This window comes from Pelodiscus sinensis, chromosome 20 (assembly GCF_049634645.1).
Source record: "Pelodiscus sinensis isolate JC-2024 chromosome 20, ASM4963464v1, whole genome shotgun sequence".
In the NCBI taxonomy this organism is placed as follows: Eukaryota; Metazoa; Chordata; order Testudines; family Trionychidae; genus Pelodiscus; species Pelodiscus sinensis.
The window spans coordinates 27,495,725-27,522,029 of record NC_134730.1 but is presented as its reverse complement, the minus strand read 5'-3'; the positions used below and the strand labels follow the sequence as shown (position 1 = coordinate 27,522,029).

General features: G+C 70.9%; 2 protein-coding genes across 2 annotated transcripts in view; both read left to right on the top strand.

The window, feature by feature from the left end:
- The window catches only part of LOC112543643 (BAH and coiled-coil domain-containing protein 1), an 86,043-nt gene extending 61,461 nt beyond the window's left edge, over positions 1-24,582 (top strand). Inside the window, 24 exon segments of the mRNA XM_075904061.1 lie at positions 886-991; positions 1,339-1,547; positions 1,785-1,943; positions 2,026-2,216; positions 2,835-3,195; positions 3,903-4,548; positions 4,550-4,632; positions 5,547-5,722; positions 6,224-6,360; positions 6,699-6,827; positions 10,543-10,657; positions 11,504-11,771; positions 13,354-13,512; positions 13,925-14,259; positions 14,841-14,948; positions 15,400-15,532; positions 15,962-16,076; positions 16,436-16,511; positions 16,935-17,043; positions 18,469-18,591; positions 18,726-18,899; positions 19,163-20,292; positions 21,307-21,543; positions 22,313-24,582. Of these exon segments, the coding sequence (XP_075760176.1) occupies positions 886-991; positions 1,339-1,547; positions 1,785-1,943; positions 2,026-2,216; positions 2,835-3,195; positions 3,903-4,548; positions 4,550-4,632; positions 5,547-5,722; positions 6,224-6,360; positions 6,699-6,827; positions 10,543-10,657; positions 11,504-11,771; positions 13,354-13,512; positions 13,925-14,259; positions 14,841-14,948; positions 15,400-15,532; positions 15,962-16,076; positions 16,436-16,511; positions 16,935-17,043; positions 18,469-18,591; positions 18,726-18,899; positions 19,163-20,292; positions 21,307-21,543; positions 22,313-22,519 (5,486 nt within the window). The 3' untranslated portion in view covers positions 22,520-24,582.
- LOC142819138 (uncharacterized) lies at positions 6,834-10,529 on the top strand. The gene is made up of 2 exons (XM_075904063.1): positions 6,834-10,190; positions 10,416-10,529. The coding sequence occupies exon 1, from the start codon at positions 8,020-8,022 to the stop codon at positions 8,989-8,991; it is 972 nt and encodes a 323-aa protein (XP_075760178.1). The 5' UTR covers positions 6,834-8,019; the 3' UTR covers positions 8,992-10,190; positions 10,416-10,529.
- Positions 24,583-26,305: the final 1,723 nt, after the last annotated feature.

The following is a 26,305-nucleotide window of genomic DNA, read 5'->3' as shown; positions in this document are numbered from 1 at the left end:
GCCCCTGCCAGCCCCACCTTGCCGGTGCCCCTCGCTCCCGCCCCGCAGCCCCTGCCAGCCCCACCCTGCCGGTGCCCCTCGCTGCCGCCCCGCAGCCCCTGCCAGCCCCACCCTGCCGGTGCCCCTCGCTCCCGCCCCGCAGCCCCTGCCAGCCCCACCCTGCCGGTGCCCCTCGCTCCCGCCCCGCAGCCCCTGCCAGCCCCACCCTCCCGGTGCCCCTCGCTCCCGCCCCGCAGCCCCTGCCAGCCCCACCCTCCCGGTGCCCCTCGCTCCCGCCCCGCAGCCCCTGCCAGCCCCACCCTGCCGGTGCCCCTCGCTCCCGCCCCGCAGCCCCTGCCAGCCCCACCCTCCCGGTGCCCCTCGCTCCCGCCCCGCAGCCCCTGCCAGCCCCACCCTGCCGGTGCCCCTCGCTCCCGCCCCGCAGCCCCTGCCAGCCCCACCCTGCCGGTGCCCCTCGCTCCCGCCCCGCAGCCCCTGCCAGCCCCACCCTGCCGGTGCCCCCTCGCTCCCGCCCCGCAGCCCCTGCCAGCCCCACCCTGCCGGTGCCCCTCGCTCCGGCCCCGCAGCCCCTGCCAGCCCCACCCTCCCGGTGCCCCTCGCTCCGGCCCCGCAGCCCCTGCCAGCCCCACCCTGCCGGTGCCCCTCGCTCCCCGCCCCGCAGCCCCTGCCAGCCCCACCCTGCCGGTGCCCCTCGCTCCCGCCCCGCAGCCCCTGCCAGCCCCACCGTGCCGGTGCCCCTCACTTCCAGCCCCCATCCACGCCTTGCTGGGGCCCCTCAGCCTCCGCCTCGGTTTCCCACCCTGAGCACAGCAGCCCGAGCCGGGGGGGGGGAGAAGGGCCGAGGCCCTGCCACGTGTCCCTCACGTGTCGCTTTGTGGCCTGCAGCCGGCTCCGCACGCCCCATGCACGTCATCGACCTGGAGGCGGAGGAGGAGCGGGGCCGCCTGTGCGAGGAGCGGCTGGGCATCGCGGGCCGAGAGCTTCTCCTCCAGTAAGAACCCAGCGGGCCCCGGCCCACGACAGCCAGGCTGGGCGGCGCCCCCCCAGGGCTGCCCGGATCCCACCTCCTGGGCAACTGTGCCCTGAGCCTTCCTCCATGGGGCCTCTGGGTGTCCCCGGGGCGGGTGCCGGAGGGCGGCCAGGCTGCACCGAAGCTTCTCGGCAGACCTGGGGCCCGATCCTGCACGGTGCCGCGTGCTGGCAGCGCTTGCCGGGGCTGCGGGAGACAAGGGGGGGATCTCGGAGCTGGGCAGCCCAGGCTGGGGGTCAGGGCGGGGGGGTGCTGGGGGTGGCTCCGGGGGGCCTCTCACTGTTCTCCGTCTCCCCTCCGCTTTGCAGGGAGAACAAGGACCTCGTGGACTTTGCCAGGATCCACCCGTCCAGCAGCTGCCCGGGCGACCTCACCTCCCACCTCATGATCGCAGGCGGCTCCTCTCTGCAGCCCGGCCAGCTGGGAGGGGACCCTGCCGGCCACCCGCACCCGGCCCACACGCACTGGCTGCCCCGCACCCGCAGCCCCTCCCTCTGGATGGGGGGACACTCGTACGGTCAGTGCGAGGTGGGGCGGGGGTCCCCGGGAAATCCCTGCTCCCGCTCCGGGCGGGGGGTGACTGAAGGGAGGGGCTGGCAGCCCCCCCCCCCCCTCCCCGGGGCGCTCCTCCAGCTGTGCCGGGACTCGCGGGGGTTGGAACGCCAGCGCCGGGGCCCTGGGCCCGCCTGGCAGAGCGGGGGGGGGTGCAGCCCCGGGGACACCTGCTCCCATGAGCCTCCTGTTCCCTCCACAGGCATCAGCCACCCGGCCTTGCACCAGAACCTGCCGCCCGGCTTCCCGGCCTCCATGCCCAGCACCATGCAGTCTGTGTTCCCCCTGCCCCAGGACCCCCCCGCCCAGCTGGTCCTCCTGCCCACGGAGCCGGCAGCCCACGGCGCCCCCCACGCGCTGGGTAAGGCCACGGAGCGGGCAGCGGGCTGGGGGGGGCTCGGCCAGCCGGGGCTGCGGCGCTGACCCCCCCGCTCTCTCGGCAGCTGACGTGATGGACCAGGCCTCGCTGTGGCCGCCCATGTACCCGGGCCGGGCCCCCGGCTCCCACCTGCAGCACGCGGGGCAGCTCCCGGTCTACTCGCGCTCCCAGTTCCTCCGGCAGCAGGAGCTCTACGCCCTGCAGCAGCAGCGGGCCGCCCAGGCGCTGGAGCTGCAGCGGCAATCCCACATCCAGGTCAGGCGGGGGGCGGCGGGGGGCTGGTCTGTCCGGGGCTGGGCCGTGGGCCTGGGCTGTGGGGCTGGACCGTGGGGCTGGTCTGTCCAGGGCTGGGCTGTGGGGCTGGACCGTGGGGCTGGTCTGTCCGGGGCTGGGCCGTGGGCCTGGGCTGTGGGCCTGGGCTGTGGGGCTGGTCTTTCCGGGGCTGGGCTGTGGGGCTGGACCGTGGGGCTGGTCTGTCCGGGGCTGGGCTGTGGGCCTGGGCTGTGGGGCTGGACCGTGGGGCTGGTCTTTCCAGGGCTGGGCCGTGGGCCTGGGCTGTGGGCCTGGGCTGTGGGGCTGGTCTTTCCGGGGCTGGGCTGTGGGCCTGGGCTGTGGGGCTGGACTGTGGGGCTGGTCTGTCCGGGGCTGGGCTGTGGGGCTGGACCGTGGGGCTGGTCTGTCCGGGGCTGGGCTGTGGGGCTGGGCCGTGGGGCTGGTCTGTCCGGGGCTGACCCATGGGGCTGGGTCTGTGGGGCTGGGCCGTGGGGCTGGTCTGTCCGGGGCTGACCCATGGGGCTGACCCGTGGGGCTGGTCTGTGGGGCTGGGCCATGGGGCTGGGCTGTCCGGGGCTGACCCATGTCCATGCCCCACAGCGGAAGGCGGAGGAGCAGCCTGCTGAGCTGGAGGAGCTGGGCCCCGAGAAGCCCCTCAAGCTGAACCACAAACCAGTTGCCTTAACGCCCCCCACCAAGGGCCTCTCCTCGCCGGCCCCCTGCCCTGCCAAGCTCTCGCCCTGCTGCCACTCGCCCGCCCTGCGGCACCCCTCGAAATGCCCCTCGGCGCACCCCGCCGCCCCCTGCACTTTACCCGCCTGCCCGGCGCCCAGCTCGGCCGTGGCCCCGCGCTCCCCGCCTGCCAGCCCCGGCCCGGCGCCCAGCTCCAAGGGCAGCGAAGCGGAAGACAAGCGGGCGGAGGGGCAGCCTGCCCGGGGCTACCCCAAGTCGCTGGAGCCAGGTGGGGAGCGTGCCGGGACGGGGGGGGTGGGAATGGCTGAGGCCTGGCGCTGGCCGTGGGGCGGGGAGCCGGGTCTCTGAGGCTCCAGCGTGGCCAGGACAGCAGCTGGGCGCCGCGGTGGCAAGGCCCGGGGAGATGCTGGCAGCTCAGGATCCTCGGGGGCAGGAGGGTGGCCCTGGTGGGGTGGGGGTGGGGAGACGTCAGTCAAAGGGGGCAGGAGGAGGGGCATCAGCAAGGCCAGAGCCTCCCCATCCCGGGCGGCCCCCCATGGGGCGACCGGTGCCAGGCCAGGGAGAGGGGCCAATGCCCAGCTTGGCCAGTTGATGCCCGCTGGAGGTCTGGCCCCAGCCATCATGGGCTCCCTGAGTACCGGGGGGCAGCCGAGCCGGGGGATGCAGGGGGGCTGGGAGCTCTGGTGGGGAGCAGCCTGAGGGGCGTATCGAGCTTCCCCTGCACCCTCTGTGGTGTGACTGGGGGGGCACCGACCAAGCAGCCGTGTGGGCCCTGGCACCTCGGGGCTGGGGCTCTCCAGGCCCCTCTGACTGGCTGGGGGGGCCCCGGGGCAATGGGGGACACAACATCCAGGCTAGGCCTCGAGGGAGGGAGCCCCCCGACTCTGAGGCGAGCAGCGGAGGTCAGAGCCCCTGCCCGGGCTGGGGTGGGGGGCGCGCGGGCCCCTCTCCTGACGGTGCCGCCTTGCCCCACAGACCTCCCGCTGGGCTACGGCTTCCCGGCCGTCAGCATGGGCTACGCCTCGCCGCTGGCCGTGCACGCCGCTGAGCCGGCCGACCCCGACACTATGCAAAGCGTCACCCCGGCAGCCGAGCCCGAGCAGTCCCGGACGTTCCCCCCCGCCGAGGAGCCGCGCTGCCCCCCCGCCCCGGCCCTGCTGGAGGAGCGGGTGGCCCAGGGGGTCGCGCCTGAGCCCCTGGGCCAGCATCTCTCCCACCACCACCTCCTCCTCCCCCCGGGGCAGGCCTCCGGGGAGCTGCCTGGGGCAGCCGCAGAGGAGCTGGGAGAGCCCCCCTACGGCCCAGTGCTGGGGGGGCCTGGCTTGGCTTCGGCTCAGGGAGCTCTGGAGGAGAGCGGGGGCCTGGAGGAGCAGCCGGGGGCCCTGGCAGGCCCCGCCCCGAAGGCCCTGGGGGGCGCAGGCCTGGAGGAGGCCGGCGAGGCAGCGGGCTGGGAGGCCGCCTGCGGCGAGGAGCAGGAGGGCGACGCCCTGCGCCTCCTCCGGGCCCCTCTGAGCGGGCTGGACGCCCTGGTCATCGCGGGCATCGACTTGGGAGACCTGCCTGCCCTGAGCCCGGCTGGCGGGACCCCCCCCGCCGGCCCCCCCCTCGCCCTGCCCCTGCCGCTCAGGCGTCCCCGGCATCGCCCTGCTCAGCGAGCTGGCCGACCTGGAGCTCCAGCGGCAGAGGTGCGACGCCGCCACGCAAGGTAAGGAGCTCTGGGCGGGGCGGGGGGCGGCATCGCCCGGTGGGGGCGGGGCGGGCGGCATCGCCCGGTGGGGGCGGGGCAGGGCGGCATCGCCCGGTGGGGGCGGGGCAGGGTGGCATCGCCCGGTGGGGGCAGGGCAGGGCGGCATCACCCGGTGGGGGCAGGGCAGGGCGGCATCGCCCGGTGGGGGCGGGGCAGGGTGGCATCGCCCGGTGGGGGGCGGGGCGGGCGGCATCGCCCGGTGGGGGCAGGGCAGGGCGGCATCGCCCGGTGGGGGCAGGGCAGGGCGGCATCGCCCGGTGGGGGCGGGGCGGGCGGCATCGCCCGGTGGGGGCAGGGCAGGGCGGCATCGCCCGGTGGGGGCAGGGCAGGGCGGCATCGCCCGGTGGGGGCGGGGCAGGGGTGGCACCAGGCTTGCACCTGCAGGATTCTGCCCCCTCTGCACCCAGCCGCACTCCCAGGACCCTGCCCCACCCGGCCGCACCTGTGGGATTCTGCCCCCCCTCCGCCCCATCTGCACCCGTGGGACCCTGCCCCTCCTTCCTGCCTGCCAGCCCATGCCCTTTGGCCTGGAACAAACCCCCCCCCCCCCCCGCCCCTTCCCAGCAGCTGCCAGGACCCTCTGGCCAAGGTACTTGGCATCCCCGTGGATTTCCCTGCGGCTGGATCGCTGGGGCTTGCAGACCCTCCCAGCGCCGCGTGCACGGGCGGGGAGCCAGGAGCTGTGGCAGCCGATGGCGATGGCAGGGGTTCTGGTCCCGGGCTCAGGGCGCGCCAGCAGGCACTGGGCGGGGGTGGCTCGTGGGGGTCGTTAGCTGATGAGCCCAGGGGGCCTGTGAGGCTGGGGGCGCGGGATGGTCCCCGCTGTGGGGCCGGGGCAGCTCCCCCTCCCCTGACCTGTCTGCTCCCGGCAGGGGAGGATGAAGACTTGGTGGCTGTCAACCTCCGGAGCCTGGCGACCATCGCAGCCCTGGTGGAGGCGGCCGGCGAGGAGCTCAGCCCGCCCTGCCTCAGCCCCCTGGCAGCCCCTCTGCCCCCCCGCACACGGGGCCTGCGGCGGAAATACACCTGGACCCCCAAAAGCAAACCCGTGAGTGCCAGCCCCGGCCCCCCGCCTGTCTCTGCTCCTGGGAGCCCCGTGCTCGCCCCCCAGCCCCACTTTGGCCTCTGGGGCCCTTGGCCCCCTCCCACGCTTAGTCTGTTGGTTGCCCAGGGCCCTGCCTGGCTCCTACCACCCCCCAGAGCTAGGCGCATTCTCTGGCACGTGGGGACTCCAGGCTCCCCGCCAGGCAGTTCCCTGCGGGGCCCAGGTGCCGTGCCCTGTTAGGAACCGGAGCCAGGGGACCTGGTGGCTGGGTGGGGTGGCCCATCCCCAGCAGATGGGTGCTCCGTTGCCTCTGGCGGAGGGGGACCGTCCCAGCTGAAAGGGGCACATGCCTGGGCTCCTCTCCCCAGTCGCCCGAAGCTCCGCGGGGCTCCACGGGCCGGTTCAGGCACAGGAGAGGTGCCAGGCTGGCGGTGCCAGCGAAGGGAGCTGGGCGGGCAGGCCCTTGGCTCTCCTTCCCCTGCTGACGCCGGGCCTGCCCCCCAGGTCTGCCCCCTGAAGGCCGCCATCGAGCAGCTGGACACGCAGGAGGTGGAGATGAGGGTGCGGCTGGCGGAGCTGCAGCGTCGCTACAAGGAGAAGCAACGAGAGCTGGTGAAACTGCAGCGCCGGCACGACCACGAGTACGTGCCCCCCGACACCCGCCTCGGAGCCCGGCGCCTCCCGCAGCAGCTGCAGGGAGCGGGGAGGGATGGGGTATCGGGGAGGAGAGAAGAGGGGTCCCCCGAGGCCTCTGCTGTGTCCCAGGAGGTGTCGGAGCACCCTCCCTAGGCAGAACCCGGAATAGCAGTGGGGCAGTGAGGTCACCGGTGTGTGACGAGTTTGCAGCCGTTCTCAGCCTGCGTTGGACACTCGAGCCCAGGCTGAGCCCGGTGCAGACTGCGGGGGGGGGGGGGGGGGGGGGCGAGTTCCAGAGCGGGGGCCTCCTGGCCTCACTGTGGGTTTTGGCTGCTGCCCGCAGGCACGACGAGAGCTCGCGGAGCCCGGCGCGGCGCGGCCCAGGGCGGCCGAGGAAACGGAAGCACTCCAGCACGCTCGGCGCCCTGCGGCCCAGCAATGCGCTCAGCAGGGCGGACGGCCGGAAAGTCAAGTGAGTGAGGCTGCGGGGTTGTGGGCTACGCCGGCTGCTGGGGGTGGCGTGGCTGAGGAAGCCCCAGGCGCTGATGCCAGGGGGGTGCTGGGTACATTGCCCGGTGGCTTGGGAGAGCGGGGGGGCTCGTTCCCACCCCCGGCGGGACACCCCCGCTTGGCTGTCTCAGCACCAGGTCTGAGAAGCTCCGGCTGCCAGACCCCCAGCTCCGTGGTGGGCAGCAGCCGAGCGCTGGCACTGCCCTGGGGGTGCCAGGGCCTCGGCCCGGTGCCCTCAGTCGGCTGCCTGCGTCTCCCTTGCCTCGCAGCGCCTCTGCCCCAGATGACGGGCCATTGGCCGGGCGCGTCAGGCTCCCCGTGGGGCCGGCGGCACGGCCGGTTCCCCCCGTTCCGCTGCGCGCCTTGTGCTCCCTCCCGCCCCGTCGCCCAGCGCAGCGGACCCGACTTGCCGGCACAGTCCCGGGGAGCCCCCCCCTTGGACGGGGAAGGCAGCGTTGCATAAAAGCCTCTTTATCTGCGCTGTATAAAGTCATTGGTCACGCTGCAGCGCTGTTCATTGCTGCTGGCGCTTTATTATTATCCATTAGCCGCCCGGCACAGTCATTCCCGCACTCCCGGGCCCTGTATAATTGTCCTTCTCGGCTACAAATTGCCTCTCCCGGCAGGCCCATTTGCATAAATCCTCCGAGCTAGTCCAAACATGATTGGAGTGTGTGCGCGCAGAGCATCAATCCTGATGATTTGGTAATAATAGTTAAATCTGTACTAAATGGTTCCTTCAATTAAGACAGAGGAAAAAAATTAATCTCGAGGTTTTATGTCACAAAACATTAGCAAATGGAGTGAAGGTTAGAGTTACAGAAAAAAAGCCGTTCGTGTTGGCTTAGGGTTGCAACATGGCTCGACCATATGGCTGATGGGAATTCTCCTGGGTTATTTGGGCAATTGGGTTTGCGCCTTTCCCCCAGTCCAGGGGAAAGAGGAGAAATCCGCCCTCTGCCCCCCGGTCGCCCCTCCTCAGAGCTCTGCAGCTTCCAGTAGCTCTTGGGAAACCAGCCCGCGACTAGCTTGCTGGGAGGAGGGTCCTGGTCAGACACCGCACGCTGCGCCGTGGGCATCGCCAGCGTGCCCCATGGCGCCCCGGCTGCCAGCCCCACCGAGGTCTGTCTCCTCTAGCGGCTGGGGCAAAGGGCATGCCCACCCTTGCCCCAGACACCGGGCCAGGGCTACCCGGGCTGTGGGGAAGGGGGCAGCAAACGCCTGGGTGGGACCCAGGCCAGGGGACTGGAATTCCTTCCCAGCTCCAGATCTGGCCACATCCCTCCCCTGGCGCAAGGCCTGAGTCTCTGGCCTGCCTGCTTTCCTGGCGTTGCCGAGACAGCCGCCATGTGGGGCCGGGCCGTTTCCCCAGGCAGGGCTCGCACCCAGACCTGTTCCTGCCACCCGTGTGCACGCACAAGCACGTGCGCTCTCCCAGGCACACTCGTGCACACGCCTGCTCACGCACATGCTTTCCCGTGCACGCGCATTCACACGTTCATCCTCACAGGGACACGGTGTGCGTCAGTGCACACACACAGGCACCATCACCCAGCGCTTTCCTTGGCTCCTGTTGTACAGAGCCTCACACACACGCACCCCAGTTTGCGCACTCACGCCCGGCCTTTCTGGGGGCTGCACACCCGTGTGCTCTGGGCCCATCGTGGCGACAGCCCACCGGCTCGCACGCTGCTCGTGACCCCGTGCACACGTGCGTCTTCTCACTGGCACGCCCCGGCACATGCGCTGCGCACAGCCTGGCGCCCTGGGGAATCTGCCCCTCCCTGTGCACCCCGTCTGGGAGCCTGGCCACAGCCCGGCGCGCGAATTCCTCCAGCAGCTGCGGCTCCGGCCCTTTGGCCCTCGTCCTATCACAGACATTCCTGCCTCCTCCAGCTCCCCCGGAGCCGGCTGCGCAGACGCCTCCCAAAGCCCGGAGCAGAGCCACGGCCTCGGGCCGGGGAACCTCCTCACGGCCCCATCCCTTCCGGGGTGGCTCATGGGCCCCAGGCCTGTTCCTCCCCTGTGAACAATTCCCTGTGCTTAGCCGGGGCTTCCCCCCCCCCCCCCCCCCGGCAGAGCCGCAGACGCTGGGCAGCAGGTCAAAAGGTGGGGGCCCAGGCTGATTGCGCAGTGGGGACAGGTGGGGGAGGGGCAGGGGGGGTCTGTGCGTGCCGCTCCCCGGAACTGGCTCCGTTTGTGAACTGCCTCCCGGCCCCCCTCCCCCCCAGCTTGTGCCCAGCTGCTGCTCCCCGGCCATGCCTGGTTTCACGCACTCTAACGACTCTGGCAATTAGCCAGTAAGAAAAGCCCCCAGCCCGGGCGGGGGGGGGAGGGCAGCACCTGTGCCGCTCCCTCAGTCGGGGGGGGGGGTCCTCCCCTTCCCCCCCCCCCGTGAGCCAGGCCAGCCCCACGTGAGAACGGCCGGCGCCCTGCCAGCCCCGTGCCCAGAAAGCGCCCTGACAGCTGGGGACGGCAATTCGTGTTTGGTGAAAGGGGCGATTGTCCGTGAAGCGCCCCCCTCCCCCCCCCGCCTCCCGCTCTCGGAGGAATGTGCCAGGGAGGCGCGAGAAGCCCAGGAATGTGCCAGGGAGAGGACGCCCCCTCCCCAGCGCCCCGCGGAGGAGCAGATGCAGGGTGGGGAGGGGGGGTGGATACGGCCGCCCCAGCTGCAGCCTGCATTGTGTGGCGGGGGGATCCCCATGCAGCCCATCCCCCCGATAATACACCTGCCAGGGAAGGAAGCGGGCGGGGCCGGGGCAGCTGAAGGTAACACGTTGCCGTTTCAAAGGCCCCATTCGATGCAGTGGGAAACTGAGGCACGGGGCGACCCGGGGACTAGGCGCCTGTTACCTCGGTGGGACAAGAACCCAGCGCCCTGTTCAGCCGGCAGGCCAGGGCGGGACTTTGGAGTCGCTCTGGTTCTGTGCTCAGCACAGGCCTGGCCCATCTCTAGCTGCGTGCCCTGGGCCCTAGCTCCCTAGAATGTGGCTCTGGGCAAAGGGGCTGGAGTGGGGGAGATGTAAACCCCCCACCCCCCTCAGCTGCCTAGTGCTGGGGTAGTTCAAGGTGCTGCCCAGGGCTCCGGGCTCAGTGGCCGTGGGGAGCTGGGGGCGCTCCTGGGTCAGTGCTTTGCTGAGGGGCCTGGGGGGGGGGGGGGGCTCTGCCCATTCTGCAGAGACACGGGTCCTGGGGGGCGGGGCTGATATTGGGCTGGCGGGGGGCTACCGTTCCTGGGCCAGCAGGACAGGGCTCCCAGCAAGGTGGGGCTGGAGGCACGGTGGGTGCCTGGCGGGCCGGGGCTGGAGGCGGGGCAGGAGGGCAGGTTCCTGGCAGGGCAGAGGGGGCGGGTTCCTGGCCCGGTGGGGCGGGGCAGGAGCGGGGCAGGAGGGCAGGTTCCTGGCAGGGCAGAAGGGGTGGGTTCCTGGCTCAGTGGGGTGGGGCAAGAGGCGGGGCAGGAGGGCAGGGTCCTGGCAGGGCAGAGGGGGCGGGTTCCTGGCCCGGTGAAGCGGGGCAGGAGGGCAGGTTCCTGGCAGGGCAAAGGGGGCAGGTTCCTGGCTGGGTAGGGCGGGGCAGGAGGGCTGGTTCCTGGCTGGGTTGGGCGGGTGTCTGGAACAAGGCCACGTCCCAGCGGCTCTGCATGCCCGGTGCCCTGAGGCCGTTGTCCCTGCTCGCAGGGCCGTGAAGACCAGCCTGTCCCTGCTGTGCGCGGAGCTGCGGAGCGAGGGGGAGCCCAAGAAGAAGCGGAGCAGGATGGCCGAGGCAGCCTACAGCAGCCTGAAGGGCGCCCAGGTGAGTGCCCGCTGCCGGCCGCCGGCCCTGGGAATGGCCCCCCGGCCAGCTCAGGGAGCAGAGCAATGAACTGGTGCCGAGCCCCATCTGGGGGCAAAGCCCAGCCCAGAGCCTGGCACCTCACTCACGGGCAGGCTCAGGGGGTTTGGGCTATGGGCTGGGGCCAGAGCTGGGGGTTTTGGGGTGCAGGCTCTGGGCTGGGGGTGCAGGCTCTGGAGTGGGTTTGGGAGGAGGCTCTGGGGTGGGGCAGGGGGTTGGGATGGGGGTGTGAGGTGTGGCCGAGGGGTTCAGAGGGTGGGGGGGGACTCAGATGCCGGCTCCGGGTGGTGCTTACGTCGAGCAGCTCCCAGAGGCAGCGGTACGTCCCTCCTTCGGCTCCTACACAGGCATGGCCAGGTGGCCTCTGCGCTCTGCCCGTCCGCCGGCGCCACCCGCAGCTCCCATTGGCCACCGTTCCCAGCCAATGGGCGCTGCAGAGCCGGCGCGTGAGGTGGGGGCAGCGTGTGGAGCCGGAGGGGGAACAAGCCGATGCTTCCGGGAGCCCGGTGGGCAGCAGGCAGGGAGCCCGGCTTAGCCCTGCTGCGCCCCTGGCCGGATTTGTAGCATCCTGATCGGAAACCAAATGCCTGGTCCCCCGAGAGGTGGCTCCGGAGCGGTGCTGGGGGGGCACTAAGCGTGGAGCCCCCGGGTCTCCAGGCGGCCCTGTTCCCTTTGTCTGGGCCAGGGTCCTAGCGCTGCTGGAAAGCCCAGCTCCTCCGGCACTGCGGGGCAGGAGAAGCCGCGGCTGCCGGGCGGGGGGCGGTGGCGGGTGGCCGCTGAGGCCTGTGCTGTCTCCGGCCCGCGCAGGACAAGGTGCGGTGCAAGAAGAGCAGCTCCCAGAGCAAACTGGCCTCCAAGGTGGCTCACAAGGTCTCGCAGCTGAAGCAGAAAGTGAAGAGCAAAGGGCTCCCGGCGGGCATCAGCCCCTTCCGCAGGAAAGAGCCCAGCCCTGGCAGCCGGATCCAGAAGAAACTCTCCAGGGCCAAGAGCGCCAAAGCCGCCGCCTCGCCCAAGTACCCGCCGCAGGACCCGGCTCACTTCAAAGCCACGCCCAGCCCGGGGGCAGCCGGCGCAGGTACTGGAGTGGGGGAGGGCCCGGGCCACGGCTCTAGGGCTGCGCCCCCTCATCTGCTGCAGAGGGGCCCTCGCTGCTCCGGGCGGGCCCCCGGGGAGGGAAGCGACACAGGGCGGCTGCCGCGGGTTGTTCCCGCTCCACAGCGCTCCCTGCAGGCTCTCGGGTGTGGGGCAGGGACAGAGCCGGTCTTAGGGGCGGGTGAGCCGGGCGCTCGCCTGGGGCCGCTGCCAGAGCCGCATTTCGGCCCCACCTCTCGAACCCTCCCCCCAGGTTTCCCTGGTTACTCCCCAACCTTTTTTGTCCGGTATTTTTTTTTTTTTTGCTTTTTAATTGCTTAGCACCGGCCCTGGGCAGGGAGCTCCCCGGGGCTGGGGGCACGCACGGCGCTGAGCGCTAGGGGAGGGGCGGGCAGGCCTCCACCTGGCGGACGGAGGAAGTTCTGTGGGACTTTACAAATGTAAAAATAGCCAAGCCGGGCGGGTTCCTGCGGCCCTGGGGCGACCCAGCGCTGCCGGGCAGGGTTATCGGCCCGCCAGGCCCTGACACAAGAGTGGGAAAAAGCCTCGGCTTCCTCTGCCCAAGAGCCCTTTGGTCCGGCAGAACAAAGAGAGGGGCAGGATGCAGGCAGGAGGAAGCGGGGCCAGGAAGTGCTCGCTGGGAAGGGGAAGGAGGTGCCCTCTCTGGGGAGCGCCCTCCCTGGGCCCCGGGTGAAGGGGCAGCGACATGGGAAGGCCAGATAAGAGGAGGAAATCCAAGGCTTTGTGCCGGCCCCAGCAGTGCCTGGCTGCAGCAAACCTCCCCCGCCCTGGCCAGCATGGCTCTGCTCCTGTCTGGGGGGGCCACCCAGAGAAGGGGGGTCCCAGCCCTGCGCCCGACCCTTCCAGGGGATCCCAGGCAGAACTGTCCCCTCCATAGGACTTCCTAGGCCCCCCTTTTGGTGGCTGCTTCACCCGTTGTTTGGGCAGGGCCTAGCATGGCCCAGAGATTACCGAGGTGCCTGGTGTGGGGCAGCAGAAGGGGTCCCCCCCCCCCGCACACACACACACACACACACACTCCCCCGCCCTCTCCTGGCCCGTTGCACTCGGCTTCACTGCGGCGGTGGGACCCGGAGCGCCCTGGGGCCGTGGCGCCTTGCGGCCCACAGCTGCCGGGAAGCGGAGCACAGCAGGATGGGCGGTGAGGCGGGGTGGACCAGGCTGCCGAGTCGCTCCGACTCCCACCGCCGCGGTGAGTACCAGAGGGGAGCCGCCCCATGCCAGGCCCCCCGGTAATCCCCCGGCTCACGCTCAGGGCAGGGGCTTCAGACAAGAGGGCGAAGCCGGGGCAGGGCCTGCAGCGGGGGGTTGCTGTGGGACCCGTGCCTGGGGCAGTAGAGGAGATTGCCGCAGGCCCCATGGATGCTGTGGCTGGAGCTCCCTGGGCCCCAGGCCTCTCCCCATGTCCTGCCCTCAGGATGTACCCAGGCTTCCAGGGCCAGGCAGGGCAGCCTGGGCACAGCGGAGAGGGGGGCTGGGTAGAGACAGGCCCCTTGCTCAGTGCCCACCCCTGCAATCCCTCCTGCCCCTCTCTCCCCCTGCAGACGCAGACTCCGAGAGTGAGGACAGCGCCGCCCTGTCGCCTGACGAGACCCTGCCCCCCTCGGCGCCCCCCGCCGTGGTCGGGCCCTCCCCGTCCTCGGTGGTGAAGATGGAGGCCAATCAGAAGGCGAAGAAGAAAAAGGAAAGGCAGGGGTTGCTAGGTAACGGGAAAGGCAGGCCGCGGGTACCGGGGGTCGGCAGGTGCCGGGCGCAGGGGGCCGCGGGCGCAGACCCGTGAAGGCGGAGCTGCCTTTGGCTCGTGCGGACACCACTGCAGATACGCAGCGAAGGCAGGGGCTGTGCTCGGCAGCTGCCCCCATGGACACGGGGGTCAGAGCAGGGCAGCGCCCCGGGCGCCAGGAGCAGGGTCACCGCCTAGTGGAGGGGGCCACATCAGGCTGGGGACACCTGTCCAGGAGTCCCCGCGTCCCTTGCGGGTGCCCAAGGATGCTGGCTTGCGAGCCGGCGCTGGGCCTGTGCTCCGTGGCATGCTCGGGGGGCAGGGCGGGCACAGGCTGGCAGTCGCCGGGACCCCTGGCCTAAGCCGCCCGTCCCTCCCCTCTCGCCCTGCAGGGCCTTGTCGAATCTCCAGCCCAGAGGGCGAAGTCAAGATCAGACGGCGCCCGGGCAAGCCCGACGTGGAGCCGGGCCCGGGGAAGCTGGAGAAGGTGCCCGCCAGGAGGAAGACGGGGGCCTGCGAGGGGGCCGCCAAGAAGAAGCTAAAGGGGAAGCCCAAGGAGAGCCTGCGGCAGCTGGTGCAGTCCAGCGCGGGCAGCCTGGCCCCTGGCGACAGCCCCTTCCCCGGCACCGCCAGGCAGTTTGCACCCAGGGAGGACGGGGCGAAGATTTCCAGCGAGCGTCTGAAGAAAGCCACCCGCAAGAGCAAGGTCCTGCAGTCGGCTCTGCGGGTGAGTGCTGGGGGCGGGGCCTTCTACGGGCGAGTGCTGGGGGCGGGGCCTTCTACGGGCGAGTGCCGGGGGGCGGGGCCTTCTACGGGCGAGTGCTGGGGGCGGGGTCTTCTATGGGCGAGTGCTGGGGGCGGGGTCTTCTATGGGCGAGTGCTGGGGGGCGGGGTCTTCTACGGGCGAGTGCTGGGGGGCGGGGTCTTCTACGGGTGAGTGCTGGGGGCGGGGCCTTCTACGGGCGAGTGCTGGGGGCGGGGCCTTCTACGGGCGAGTGCTGGGGGCGGGGCCTTCTACGGGCGAGTGCTGGGGGCGGGGCCTTCTACGGGCGAGTGCTGGGGGCGGGGCCTCCTGTGGGTCAGTGCTGGGGGGGGGCCTCCTGGGGGTGAGTGCTGGGGGCGGGGTCTCTGCAGTTGGGAGGGGTGAGGGGCTCCTGCGGGGGAGTGAGCAGGGTTGGGGGGCGTTGCACGGTGCAGGGCAGGGGCCTGTGGCGGTGGTTGGGGGTCTCTGGGCTGTAGCCCCAGGGTGTGCGGGCCAGGCGCGGGCAGGAGCCAGCTGGGCAGTAAACTCTGCCTCCTGCCTGGCAGCGGAAGAACGGGGCGCTGGCCCTGGCCCTCTCGCCCAGGAACGCCAAAAGCATCCTCAGCAAAGGCAAGAAGCTGGCCAAGGTGAAGAGCAAGGTGGCCACCAAACAGGTAAATGAGCCAGGCAGCCCTGCCCCCGCCCCGGCAACCCCTCCCCCACCTCTGCCAGCCCAGCCCCCACCTCGGCAACCCCTCCCCCACCTCTGCCAGCCCAGCCCCTGCCGCGGCAACCCCTCCCCACCACTGCCAGCCCAGCCCCCGCCACGGCAACCCCTCCCCCACCTCTGCCAGCCCAGCCCCCGCCGCGGCAACCCCTCCCCCACCTCTGCCAGCCCAGCCCCCGCCACGGCAACCCCTCCCCCACCTCTGCCAGCCCAGCCCCCGCCGTGGCAACCCCTCCCCCACCTCTGCCACCTCCCCGCTGGTGCTGTCAGGTGCGACCCGGGTTCAGGGCCTGGCCGAGCCCCCAGGCGACTTGGCTGGGGCCTGGGCCGAGCGGCTCCCTGGTGGCCCTGCACCGCGCAGGCCTGGCTGCTCACGGCCCCGGCCCCTGTCCCCGCAGTGCAAGGGGCGGGCGGTCAGCAAGCTGCTCGAGAGCTTCGCCGTGGAGGACGACTTTGAGTTTGACGACAACAGCAGCTTCTCGGAGGAGGAGGCGAGCCCACGGCGGGGGGCAGGGCAGGGCACAGCCCACGGTGAGCTCAGGCTGCCAGGCCCCTAGTGGGGGGGGGGATGGCATTGCCTGGGGCATGGGATGAAGACACACCGCTCGGAGGGCTCAGGGCAGAGGAGTCGGGGCCAAGGCCCCCACGTCCGGACTCCCGGGTCCTTGCCTGGCTTTGTGTGGCTTCCCCACGCCGTGCCTCAGTTTCCCCATGGTTAAGAGCAGGGCTGTGGGGCTCAATCCACTCTCGTCTCTGGGATCCTCGGAGCAGGGTGGGACAGGGTCCCGGGGGGGGGGGGGCATCGCGCGTCCCGTTTCGGCGCCCGCTGACCAGAGCCGGCTTCCCGTGCCCAGCCCCTAGCAGCCAGCGCGCGCGCTCCACCCCCCTAAGCCACGGGAGGGGCCACGCGGCGTGTGAGCGACCCTGGGGCAGCGGCTCACACCCTGTGTTCTCCCCCAGCGCACGTCTGCACCATCCACAAGGAGGACCTGCGGGACGGCCTGCGCGTGCTCATCCCCAAGGAGGACAGCTTGCTCTACGCCGGCAGCGTCAAGACCCTGCAGCCTCCGGACATGTAAGGGCCATGCAGGGAAGGGGCCGGGGGGCCCAGGAGGAGCAGACGGACAGACTGCCCCTGCCAGCGGCCAGGAGGGGCTGCCTTCTCGGGGCCCCCGTTGGCTCTTCTCCCCTGCAGAGTCCAAGGGCGCGATCGCTCTTTGGCGTGGCTCCTGGGCTGCAAAGGGAGCCCACCCCCCGCCCTTGGCCCTGCCCCCCTCTCTTGGGCTCCCCGGCCGTCCCTGCAGCCGAATCCCGCCAGCAGAGCTGCACTCTGGGCTCCGGGGCCCGCGGGGCCGGACATCCCCCCCCCCTCCCCGGCGGGGCGCACTCCGGAAGCCCAGGGGCACTGGCCTGACCCCTTTGTCCCCTGCGCAGCTACAGCGTGGTGATCGAGGGGGAGAGAGGAAACCGGCAGCGGATCTACTCGCTGGAGCAGCTCCTGCAGGAAGCTGTAAGTGCGCTGCTCACCTTGGGTAAACAGCCAGCTTGGCCCCGCGCCCTGGGGAGGGGAACACCCTGCCTCAGACAATCGGAAGGTCCCAGCCAGCTGGGCAGGGCGGGCAGGGCAGCCTTCAAAGCGCGGGCAGGAAGGGAGGGCTGGCGAGCGCCCGGCCAAGGCAAACACGGGCAAGCACGCCCGGCGTGCCGGGGCCAGCGCAGGGATGGGAGCCGGGCCAGGACGGCAGCGCGGGGCCCCAGGCAGAAGGGGAACACATCTTCCGTGCCACTGGGGGTGCCCGGGGGCGTGGGGCTGGAGTACAGCCGGACTCACCCAGCAGAGCCCCTGCCAGGGGGGGACAGGCGCCCCCTTTTCCTGCCCCGTGGGCCGGCCCTGCGGAGATCCCCGCTGACACGTGCTCCTGTCTCCTTCCAGGTGCTGGACGTCAGACCCCAGACCAGCCACCACCTCCCGCCGGGCGCCAGGGTCTGCGCGTACTGGAGCCAGAAGTCCCGCTGCCTCTACCCAGGGAACGTCGTGCAGGGTGGGAGCCGCAGGGCCTGGGCGGAGAGGGTGCAGGCCGGGATGCGGGTGCATGGGCTGGAGGAGGGGACGCTTGGGCGATTGGGGCCGTGGGGCGGGGCAGGTGGGATGTGGTGCATGCCCTGGGGGAAGGGACGTTTGGGGGGGTTGGGCTGGGATGTGGGTGCATGCGTCGGGGGGAGGGGACTTTGGGGGGGTCGGGCCGGGATGAGGGTGCATGCGCCGGGGGGAGGGGACGTTTGGGGGGGTCAGGCCAGGATGCGGGTGCATGCGCCGGGGGGAGAGGACGTTTGGGGGGGTCGGGCCGGGATGCGGGTGCATGCGCAGGGGGGAGGGGACATTTGGGGGGGTCAGGCCAGGATGCGGGTGCATGCGCAGGGGGGAGGGGACGTTTGGGGGGGTCGGGCCGGGATGCGGGTGCATGCGCCGGGGGGAGGGGACGTTTGTGGGGGTCGGGCCGGGATGCGGGTGCATGCGCCGGGGGGAGGGGACGTTTGTGGGGGTCGGGCCGGGATGCGGGTGCATGCGCCGGGGGGAGGGGACGTTTGGGGGGGTCGGGCTGGGATGCGGGTTCATGCGCCGGGGGGAGGGGACTTTGGGGGGGTCGGGCCGGGATGCGGGTTCATGCGCCGGGGGGAGGGGACGTTTGGGGGGGTCGGGCCGGGATGCGGGTGCATGCGCCGGGGGGAGGGGACGTTTGGGGGGGTCGGGCCAGGATGCGGGTGCATGCGCCGGGGGGAGAGGACGTTTGGGAAGGTCGGGCCGGGATGCGGGTTCATGCGCAGGGGGGAGGGGACGTTTGGGGGGGTCGGGCCGGGATGTGGGTGCATGCGCAGGGGGGAGGGGACGTTTGGGGGGGTCGGGCCGGGATGCGGGTTCATGCGCAGGGGGGAGGGGACGTTTGGGGGGGTCGGGCCGGGATGCGGGTTCATGCGCAGGGGGGAGGGGACGTTTGGGGGGGTCGGGCCGGGATGCGAGTGCATGCGCCGGGGGGAGGGGACTTTGGGGGGGTCGGGCCGGGATGCGGGTTCATGCGCCGGGGGGAGGGGACGTTTGGGGGGGTCGGGCCGGGATGCGGGTGCATGCGCCGGGGGGAGGGGACGTTTGGGGGGGTCGGGCCGGGATGCGGGTTCATGCGCCGGCGGGAGGGGACGTTTGGGGGGGTCGGGCCGGGATGCGGGTGCATGCGCCGGGGGGAGGGGACGTTTGTGGGGGTCGGGCCGGGATGCGGGTGCATGCGCCGGGGGGAGGGGACGTTTGGGGGGGTCAGGCCAGGATGCGGGTGCATGTACCGGGGGGAGGGGACGTTTGGGGGGGTCGGGCCAGGATGCTGGCGCCGTTCACGGCCGCTCCGGGGCCCTGCCCAGGGGGGAGGAGGTGGCGCTGGGGCTCCCCCCCCACACACCCTGACAGCAGGTCCCCCCAGGTCCCTCCAGCGACGAGGAGGAGGAAGACCTGGACTCGGTGGTGGTGGAGTTCGATGACGGGGACACGGGCCACATCTCGGTGTCCAACATCCGCCTGCTGCCCCCGGACTACCAGATCCAGTGTGAGCCGCCCAGCAGGGCCCGGGGGAGAGGGCGGGGTCTGCACTCACCGCGCACGGCCGGGGGCTGGGCCAGGACGCCGCGTGTTGGCGGCAGGCGCAGGTCTCCCCGGCCCTGACGCTGGCTGTGGTTACAGGCACGGAGCCCTCCCCGGCCCTGCTGGTCTCCAGCACCTGCCGTCGGACAAAGCGGTCCTCCAGCGAGGCCCCCCCTCCCAGCGAGGCGGCCCCCAGCCTGTGCACGGACGGGCGTGACGGCCCCGAGCCGCCCAAGAGCACCAGCAAGAAGGCCGCTAGCAAAGAGAAAGCCGGTAGGCGGAGCCGAGGGCTGGGAATTCGCAGGCCAGGGGGCCCTAGCACCGGAGGGAAAAGTCCACCTGGCAGGGGACTGGCCCGGCAGGGAGCTGCAGGTCGGGAGAGGGGCCCCGCCAGAGCCAGGAGGGTGGATCCCAGGGCGGGGCTGGCAGAGCTGCACCGTGGGCGCCGCACACCCCCCCCCCCCCCCGGCGTCAGGCCTCTCTCCAGCCAGCGCCTTCGTCCCCTGCCCTGACCCGGCTGTTTCGCTCCCCAGCAGGTAAAGCCGACGCCCTGGGCCTGGCTGCCAAGGCACTGCCGCCGGCCGATCACTTCCTGGGCCGGCGGGGCAGCCCCCTGCTCAGCTGGTCGGCGGTGGCCCAGACCAAGCGGAAGGCGGCCAGCAAGAACCCAGCCGTGCTGCAGAACTTCTTCCCGCTCAACGGCAGCAGCAAGAAAGCGCGGGCCAAGGAGGCCCTCTTCCCCGTGCACAGCGTGGCCGCCCCCGTCTTCGGCAACGGCTTCGGCTCCGACTCCTTCAGCCGGATCGCCAGCTCCTACGCCTCCTTCGGCGCCGGCGCCGGCCTGGGGCTGCCCGGCGCCCAGAAGCTCCTGCGGGCCAAGAAGGCGGAGCGGCTGGAGGCGGAGGGCGGCAAGGGGGGCAGGAGGAAGCCGGGCAGCGAGTACCTGGTCAAGCTGGACCACGAGGGCGTGACCTCCCCCAAGAACAAGAACTGCAAGGCCCTGCTGATGGGCGAGAAGGGCTTCGGGCCCAAGCTGGAGCGGCCCCTCCCCCCTCACGGCTACGCCCACCCAGCTCTGGTGGGCAAGGACAGGAAGGGGCGGGCCCCCCTGCACCAGCTGCCCATGGGGCTGGCTCTGCGCAAGTACGGGGGCCAGGCCGACTACGCCCTGAACTGCGACAGCGACTGCCCCAGCTCCTACTCCGAGGAGGACGAGGAGGCCGGCGGGCTGGGCGCCAGCGTGCCCTCGCGCTTCCTGACGCGCCTCACGGTCTCCTCCTCCTCCTCCGGCTCCTCCACCTCCTCCTCCTCCGGCTCCGGCTCCACCTCCAGCCTCTGCTCCTCCGACAACGAGGACTCCTCCTACAGCTCCGACGAGGAGGCCTCGGCCCTGCTGCTGCAGACCTGCCTCACCCACCCCGTGCCCACCCTGCTGGCGCAGTCCCAGGCCCTGCGCACCAAGAGCAGCGCCTCCCAGCGCTGCTTCCTCGCCAAGGCCGCCGCCGCCAGCGCCAAGGCCAAGCTCAAGCGCAAGGAGGCCCTGAGCTTCTCCAAAGCCAAAGAGTTCTCCCGGAGGCAGCGGCTGCCGTCGGTGGAAAATCGGCCAAAGATCTCCGCTTTCCTGCCAGCGCGGCAGCTCTGGAAGTGGTCGGGGAACCCCACCCAGGTAGGTCTGGCCCCGCCCCCGGGTACGGGAGGCCCCGCCCCCGGGTGTCTTCCCCCGCAAGTGCATCTGGCCCTGTCCACTCTGGGTGTGTCCAGCGCTGCCCCTGTACTTCTAGCCCCGCCCCCAAGTACGTCTGTCCCCGCCCCCAAGTACGTCTGTCCCCGCCCCCAAGCACGTCTGTCCCCGCCTTTGGGAATGTGCGGTCCCAACCCTGCCTACCTCTAGCTCCACCCCCAAGTACGTCTGGCCCCGCCCCCAAGTACGTCTGTCCCCGCCCCCAAGCATGTCTGTCCCCGCCTTTGGGAATGTGCGGTCCCAACCCTGCCTACCTCTAGCTCCACCCCCAAGTACGTCTGGCCCCGCCCCCAAGTACGTCTGTCCCCGCCTTTGGGAATGTGCGGTCCCAACCCTGCCTACCTCTAGCTCCACCCCCAAGTACGTCTGTCCCCGCCCCCAAGTACGTCTGGCCCCGCCCCCAAGTACGTCTGGCCCCGCCTCTGGGAACGTGTGGGCCCGCCACCAGCTACATCTGGACACACCCCCACGTGTCTCTGACCTTCTCCCCAAGTACATCTGGCCTCTTTCACCCTGGAAATATCTAGCCACACCCCCGGGTACATTTGGCCCCACCCCCAGGTACGCCACACCTCTGGGTAATCTGGCCCCACTCGCTTGTACATCTGGCCCCGCCCCTGGGTCTTCTGGCCCCGCCCCCAGAGGAGCCTCGGGGCAGGGCTGGTGGACTCGTCCCTTTCTTGCTAGAGCGGTGCCAGTGGGGGCCATTGGGCAAGGGGCCGGGCACGCCCTGAACAGGGCTGTGTTGCATCAGGGAGCTGCTGGAACAGGCTGGCACCCCCACGATGGACTGGCTGCAGGGGGCCTGGAGCAGCCGGCTCTCTACAGCCCCCCCCAATCCTGCCAGGCCGGCCGGGCTGCTGTTAGCGCCTCCTGCCCGTGCCGGGGAGGCCAGCATGGGGCCGGGGGCTGGGCCCTGACTGCGTCTGCCCCTCGCAGAGACGGGGCATGAAAGGCAAGGCCCGCAAGCTGTTCTACAAGGCCATCGTGCGGGGCAAGGAGACGCTGCGCATTGGCGACTGTGCCGTCTTCCTCTCAGCCGGCCGGCCCCACCTGCCCTACATCGGCCGCATCGAGAGCATGTGGGAGTCGTGGGGGAGCAACATGGTGGTGAAGGTGAAGTGGTTCTACCACCCCGAGGAGACCAAGCTGGGCAAGCGGCAGAGCGACGGCAAGGTGAGGGGCCAGGCCCGGAGTCTGGGCGTGGGGGGGGGCCGAGCCCGGAGCCTGGGCGTGGGGGGGAGCCGAGCCCAGAGCCTGGGCGTGGGGGTACTGGGCATGGGGATGCCAGGCCTGGAGCCTGGGCATGGGGGGGGGCAGGCCTGGAGCCTGGGTGTGGGGGGGGGCCGGGCCTGGAGCCTGGGCATGGGGGTACTGGGTGTGGGGATGCCGGGCCCGGAGCCTGGGCATGGGGGGGGGGCGGGGCCTGGAGCCTGGGTGTGGGGGGGGGGCCGAGCCCAGAGCCTTGGCGTGGGGGTACTGGGCATGGGGATGCCGGGCCCGGAGCCTGGGCATGGGAGGGGTGGGGCCTGGAGCCTGGGCATGGAGGGGGCCGGGCCTGGAGCCTGGGCATGGGGGGGGGCCGGGCCTGGAGCCTGGGTGTGGGGAGGGGGGCCGGGCCTGGAGCCTGGGTGTGGGGGGGGCCGGGCCTGGGGCCTGGAGCCTGGGTGTGGGGGCGCTGGGCAGCCAGGCTTGGAGCTGGGGCAGGGAACAGAAGACAGTTGCTGGGCGGCCAGGCATGGGACGTGCTGAGCCGACGGGCGCAGGATGGGCAGGGGGCACGAGACGCAGTCGCCGGGCGGCCAGACGGGTTGCCGGAGGGCCCCTTCCCCGAGCCTCGCGGGAGCACCCGCAGGCTGCGTTGAGAGCAGGCTGGCCCCACGCCTGCAGGGGCTGGGGCAGCACGGCCAGAGCTGACGTGCCGGGGCCCGGCCTCTGCCCGCAGAACGCGCTGTACCAGTCGTGCCACGAGGACGAGAACGACGTGCAGACCATCTCTCACAAGTGCCAGGTGGTGGGGCGTGAGCACTACGAGCAGCTGACCCGGAGCAAGAAGTACCAGGACCGGCAGGACCTCTATTACCTAGCAGGGACCTACGACCCCACCACGGGCCGGCTGGTGACTGCCGACGGCGTCCCCATCCTGTGCTGACCCCGCCGGGGGCGGAACCACCCACCACCGGCCACCCACCGGCACCGCAGGGAAGGCGCTGGGAACTGGGCACGCTGGGGCCTTTGGCCTCCCCTCTCTGGGTGGGCTAGCCGCGGGAGGCGTCACCTCCGCTGGTTGGAGCCGGGCCCGGTAATTATGCAAACCCCCCAGCGGCAGCTTCCGCGGAGCAGCGGCCCGGATCCCGGCCACGGGGTAGAGCCAGCCTGGCTCGCTGGAGCCCTGCACGCAGCTCCCCTTCCCGTTGGCAGGCGCGGAGCGATTTGAATTCAAGCCATACTGTCCCTAGTACCTCGGACTGTTTGCCAGCAGGTAAAGCAGAAATCAGGTGTATTATTCTATTTATTTCTCGTGTAAATATTGTATTTCTTCTGGGAAGTTTTATGGAAAGCGGAGAACCCGACGGACCACAGGGGTTGCAATGCACTGTTTGCCCTCAGCCCGACAAGGACAGCCGGGGATTTATGTACATAGGGAGGGCCCGGGCGTGCTCAGCCCGCGACAGGGTGGTGCCGGCCTGGCCAGACTGTAATATAGCCCCCGCCCAGGGTGCGCTCCCTCGGGCCTTCGGTGTAGTAATATTATTCGGATTCGGATGCTGGCGACCCCGGCGTGCTGTCGAGGGCCACGAGCCCTGTGGCGGGGAACACAGAGTATATATATTATTCTAGGGCAGCAAGGCCAAGCCACGCTCGGCGAAATCCCACCGTCACAGCCTGCTTCCCTCGGGAGCCAGACGCGCCCGCCGGGCCCACGCAGCCGCCAGGCGGGCCCACGCATGCAGCCGCCACACGCACAGACCTGCTGCTCCGCATGCACCCACCCCGCGCACAAGCAGGAGGCCGGGCCGGGCGTCTCCCAGCCGCGCCAGCGCCCTGGTTAAAGGACAAGGGTGGGGCTCCAGGGGGGGCACGGAGGCGTTCAGATGGGGGGGCGCGGGCCCGACAAGGCAAAACCCAACAGCACCGCAGCCGCTCCCCTGCTGTGTCCAGGCGGCCCCAAACCTCTTTACTGAATCCTCGTAATCCATTAAACCAAACTCGCCCAGCAGGAAAGGGTGCAGGGGCCTGGCCGGACCCAGCACTGCCCATGGGTCAGGGCTGCCCCCATGCCCTGGGCAGGGGCTGGGATGTCTCTTTCCGGGTGCCCTCGGCCTGCAGCTCCGGCAAGGGGGGCTCGGCAGACCCCTGCTGGGCTGCCCGGGCAAGGGGATTGGGGCATTCCAGGGAGGTGCCCAGGACGGGTGGGGCTGAGCCAGCCAGGAGTGGGGTCTTGTGCCCTGCTCGGATCCTGTCGCCTGGGCAAGTGGGTGGCTTCCTGCAGACAAACCAAAGCACCTCTCCCCCTCCCCCCCGCTGGGTCCCCCCACAGGGCCATGCTGGGAGCCACAGGGATGCCCGGAGAAGGCCCCTGTGCTGGCCAGCGCCTGCTCTGGCAGCTGGGCTGCGGGTGGCCCGTGGTGGCTCAGGGGAACAGCCCCACTGCGCAGGCACCCCCTCCCCCAACCACACCAAGAACCAGCTGTCCCCGAGCCCCCAAATTGCTCCAGGGCCTGGCGGTCGCCTCAGGGACCCAACAGGGGCTGACGTATTCTGAGGTGCCCCCCCGGCCCCACCCCCGTGCAATACTTTGCGGTCTGTGGTTGCTGCCCCCTTGGGTCAGAGGCCCCTCACTGGGGCAGGAGGCGCTGGCCTGTCCCCCCCCCCCGGAGGAAAAGGACCGAACGTGTCAAGCCTCAGAGAGCAGAGACAGGATCCTCCGCTCTCCCTGGCGGTCCCAGGGGAACCCAGATTCCTGAGGAGAGCACGAGACCGCCCCCCGGACCCCCAGCGGCTGGCCCCCTCCCCGTGGCCGCACTACGCTGTACGTGTGTAAAGGGCCGTGCGCGCTGAGGGGTTGGGAGGTTTTTTTCAATGTAAACACTAAAAACGACCACAAAAAAAGGGGAAACACAACGGTTTTCTGAACAGCAGACGATGTAAAGGCCTTTTAGTATGGATCTTTTCTATCGATAACTTGGCTTACGAATAAATATATGAAACGTTGCCGGTGTCCGATCCCTCGCAGGGCAGGGCTTCCCCCCCCATGGGGGCCGCCGGGCCACACTCTGGGGGGTGGGAGTGTGTTGGGGGGGCTGGGGGCAGGGGTGTGAGGAGGGGAGGATTGGGGGGGGGCTGTGTACGGGGGAGCATTGGGAATGCCCTGGCCTGGGAGGGGGTGACGAGGCAGCTGTCCCATGGGAGGGGCGGAATGAACAGAACAGCTACAGCGGTCCCAGGGCCCCGTCTCCATGTTGACACCCCCTCGCAGCTGCAGACAAGTCCCTTGGGGAAGGTGGTGGCTCAGTGCCTCAGTTTCCCCGTTGACCTGAGATGGTCAGAACCTGGCTGGCCTGATGCAGCCCCAACCCCCTTCTCCAGCAGTGTGAAGTCAGGGTCAGCCCATGGCCAGGCCCGCGCCACTCGTGGGAGGGGAGGTGGAGAGGTTGCTGGCTCGGGAGGATGGAGGGGCTGGATGCCAAGTTCCAGCAGTGCCCCACATCTGCCCCACCCAGCGCAACAGATCTGAGGGGGGGGGGGCAGACCCCCAGCCAGCCTGCCCCAGCCACAGGTCTGGTTCTGCCCCCTCAGGGCTGGGGGTAGGAGCTAGGGAGAGCAGAGAGTTGGGTTCTTTTACAATGGGGCAGGGTGAGCTGCCTCATCATACGAACAAGGGTCCATCATGCCCCCCCCCGCCCCCCCCCCAGGCAGCACCCTGCAAGACTGGCTGGCTACTGACTCTCACTAGCCAGGAGCCGGTTCAGCAGTCGTCACGTTCCAGGGACCACATCACTGAGCTGCACGCAATGCCCCCCCCATCCCCGCCCGTGGGCGCTGCAGCCCTGCTGACCCCCATCCCAGCCACCAAGGCCATGGCCAGGTGCCCCCCCCCAGCCTTCCTGCCCCTCCCACCTCCACTGCATCCCCCAGGAAAGGCTCCCCCCACAGGCAGGGCGGGGGAGGGTGCCCAGTACCCAGGCTGCGCAGGGTTAAAAAGGAAGCACCCGGTCTGTGCCCAAGACAAACGAGGCTTTATGGGAACCGCCGCAGCAAGATAAATGGTGGCCCCGGGTGACGGATCAATAGACGTGACGTTGGCGCCGGTAGAGATGACAAGCGGGGCTGATCGCAATTCGTTTTTAATACCACAAAGCAACTGGGCACGCGGGCCTGTTAATTATTCAGCTGCCCAGCGCCTGCCTCACCTCCGAACCGGGGGCCAGGCCAGACACCAGCAGGCAGCCCCCTCCTCCCCCAGCCCCCACAGCCACAGCAAGGGGGGATGCAAAGATGCCAAGGCTGGGGGGGGGCTAGACCTTCCCCCCAAAAGGCATCTTGGCTGATGGCCAGAAATTCTGAGCTCAGCCAGGTGCCCGCCCAGCCCAGCCAGTCAACGGGCACTTTGGCTGGTCACAGGTGAGCGGAGCCGGGTGAATGAGGAGGGAGCTACTGCAGGCCGGGCTTTCCCAGACGCTCCCAAGTGCTCATGGGCAGCCTCCGGCCAGCAGGCCCGCACCGGGCACGAGCCGCCCCAGGGCCAGCCCATGTCCGGCTGAGCTGCTCCCATCGCCCCGTCCCCAGGCCTTCGTGGGAAGTGACAGCCAGGGGCAGCCCGTGAGCCTAGGCAGACTAGGTGGTCGCCTAGGGCGCCGCCGGCCCGGGGTGCCCGATGATGACGTCATGGCCATTGACGGCTGTGCAGGCGGGGGCACCGATTGCCTGGGGACAG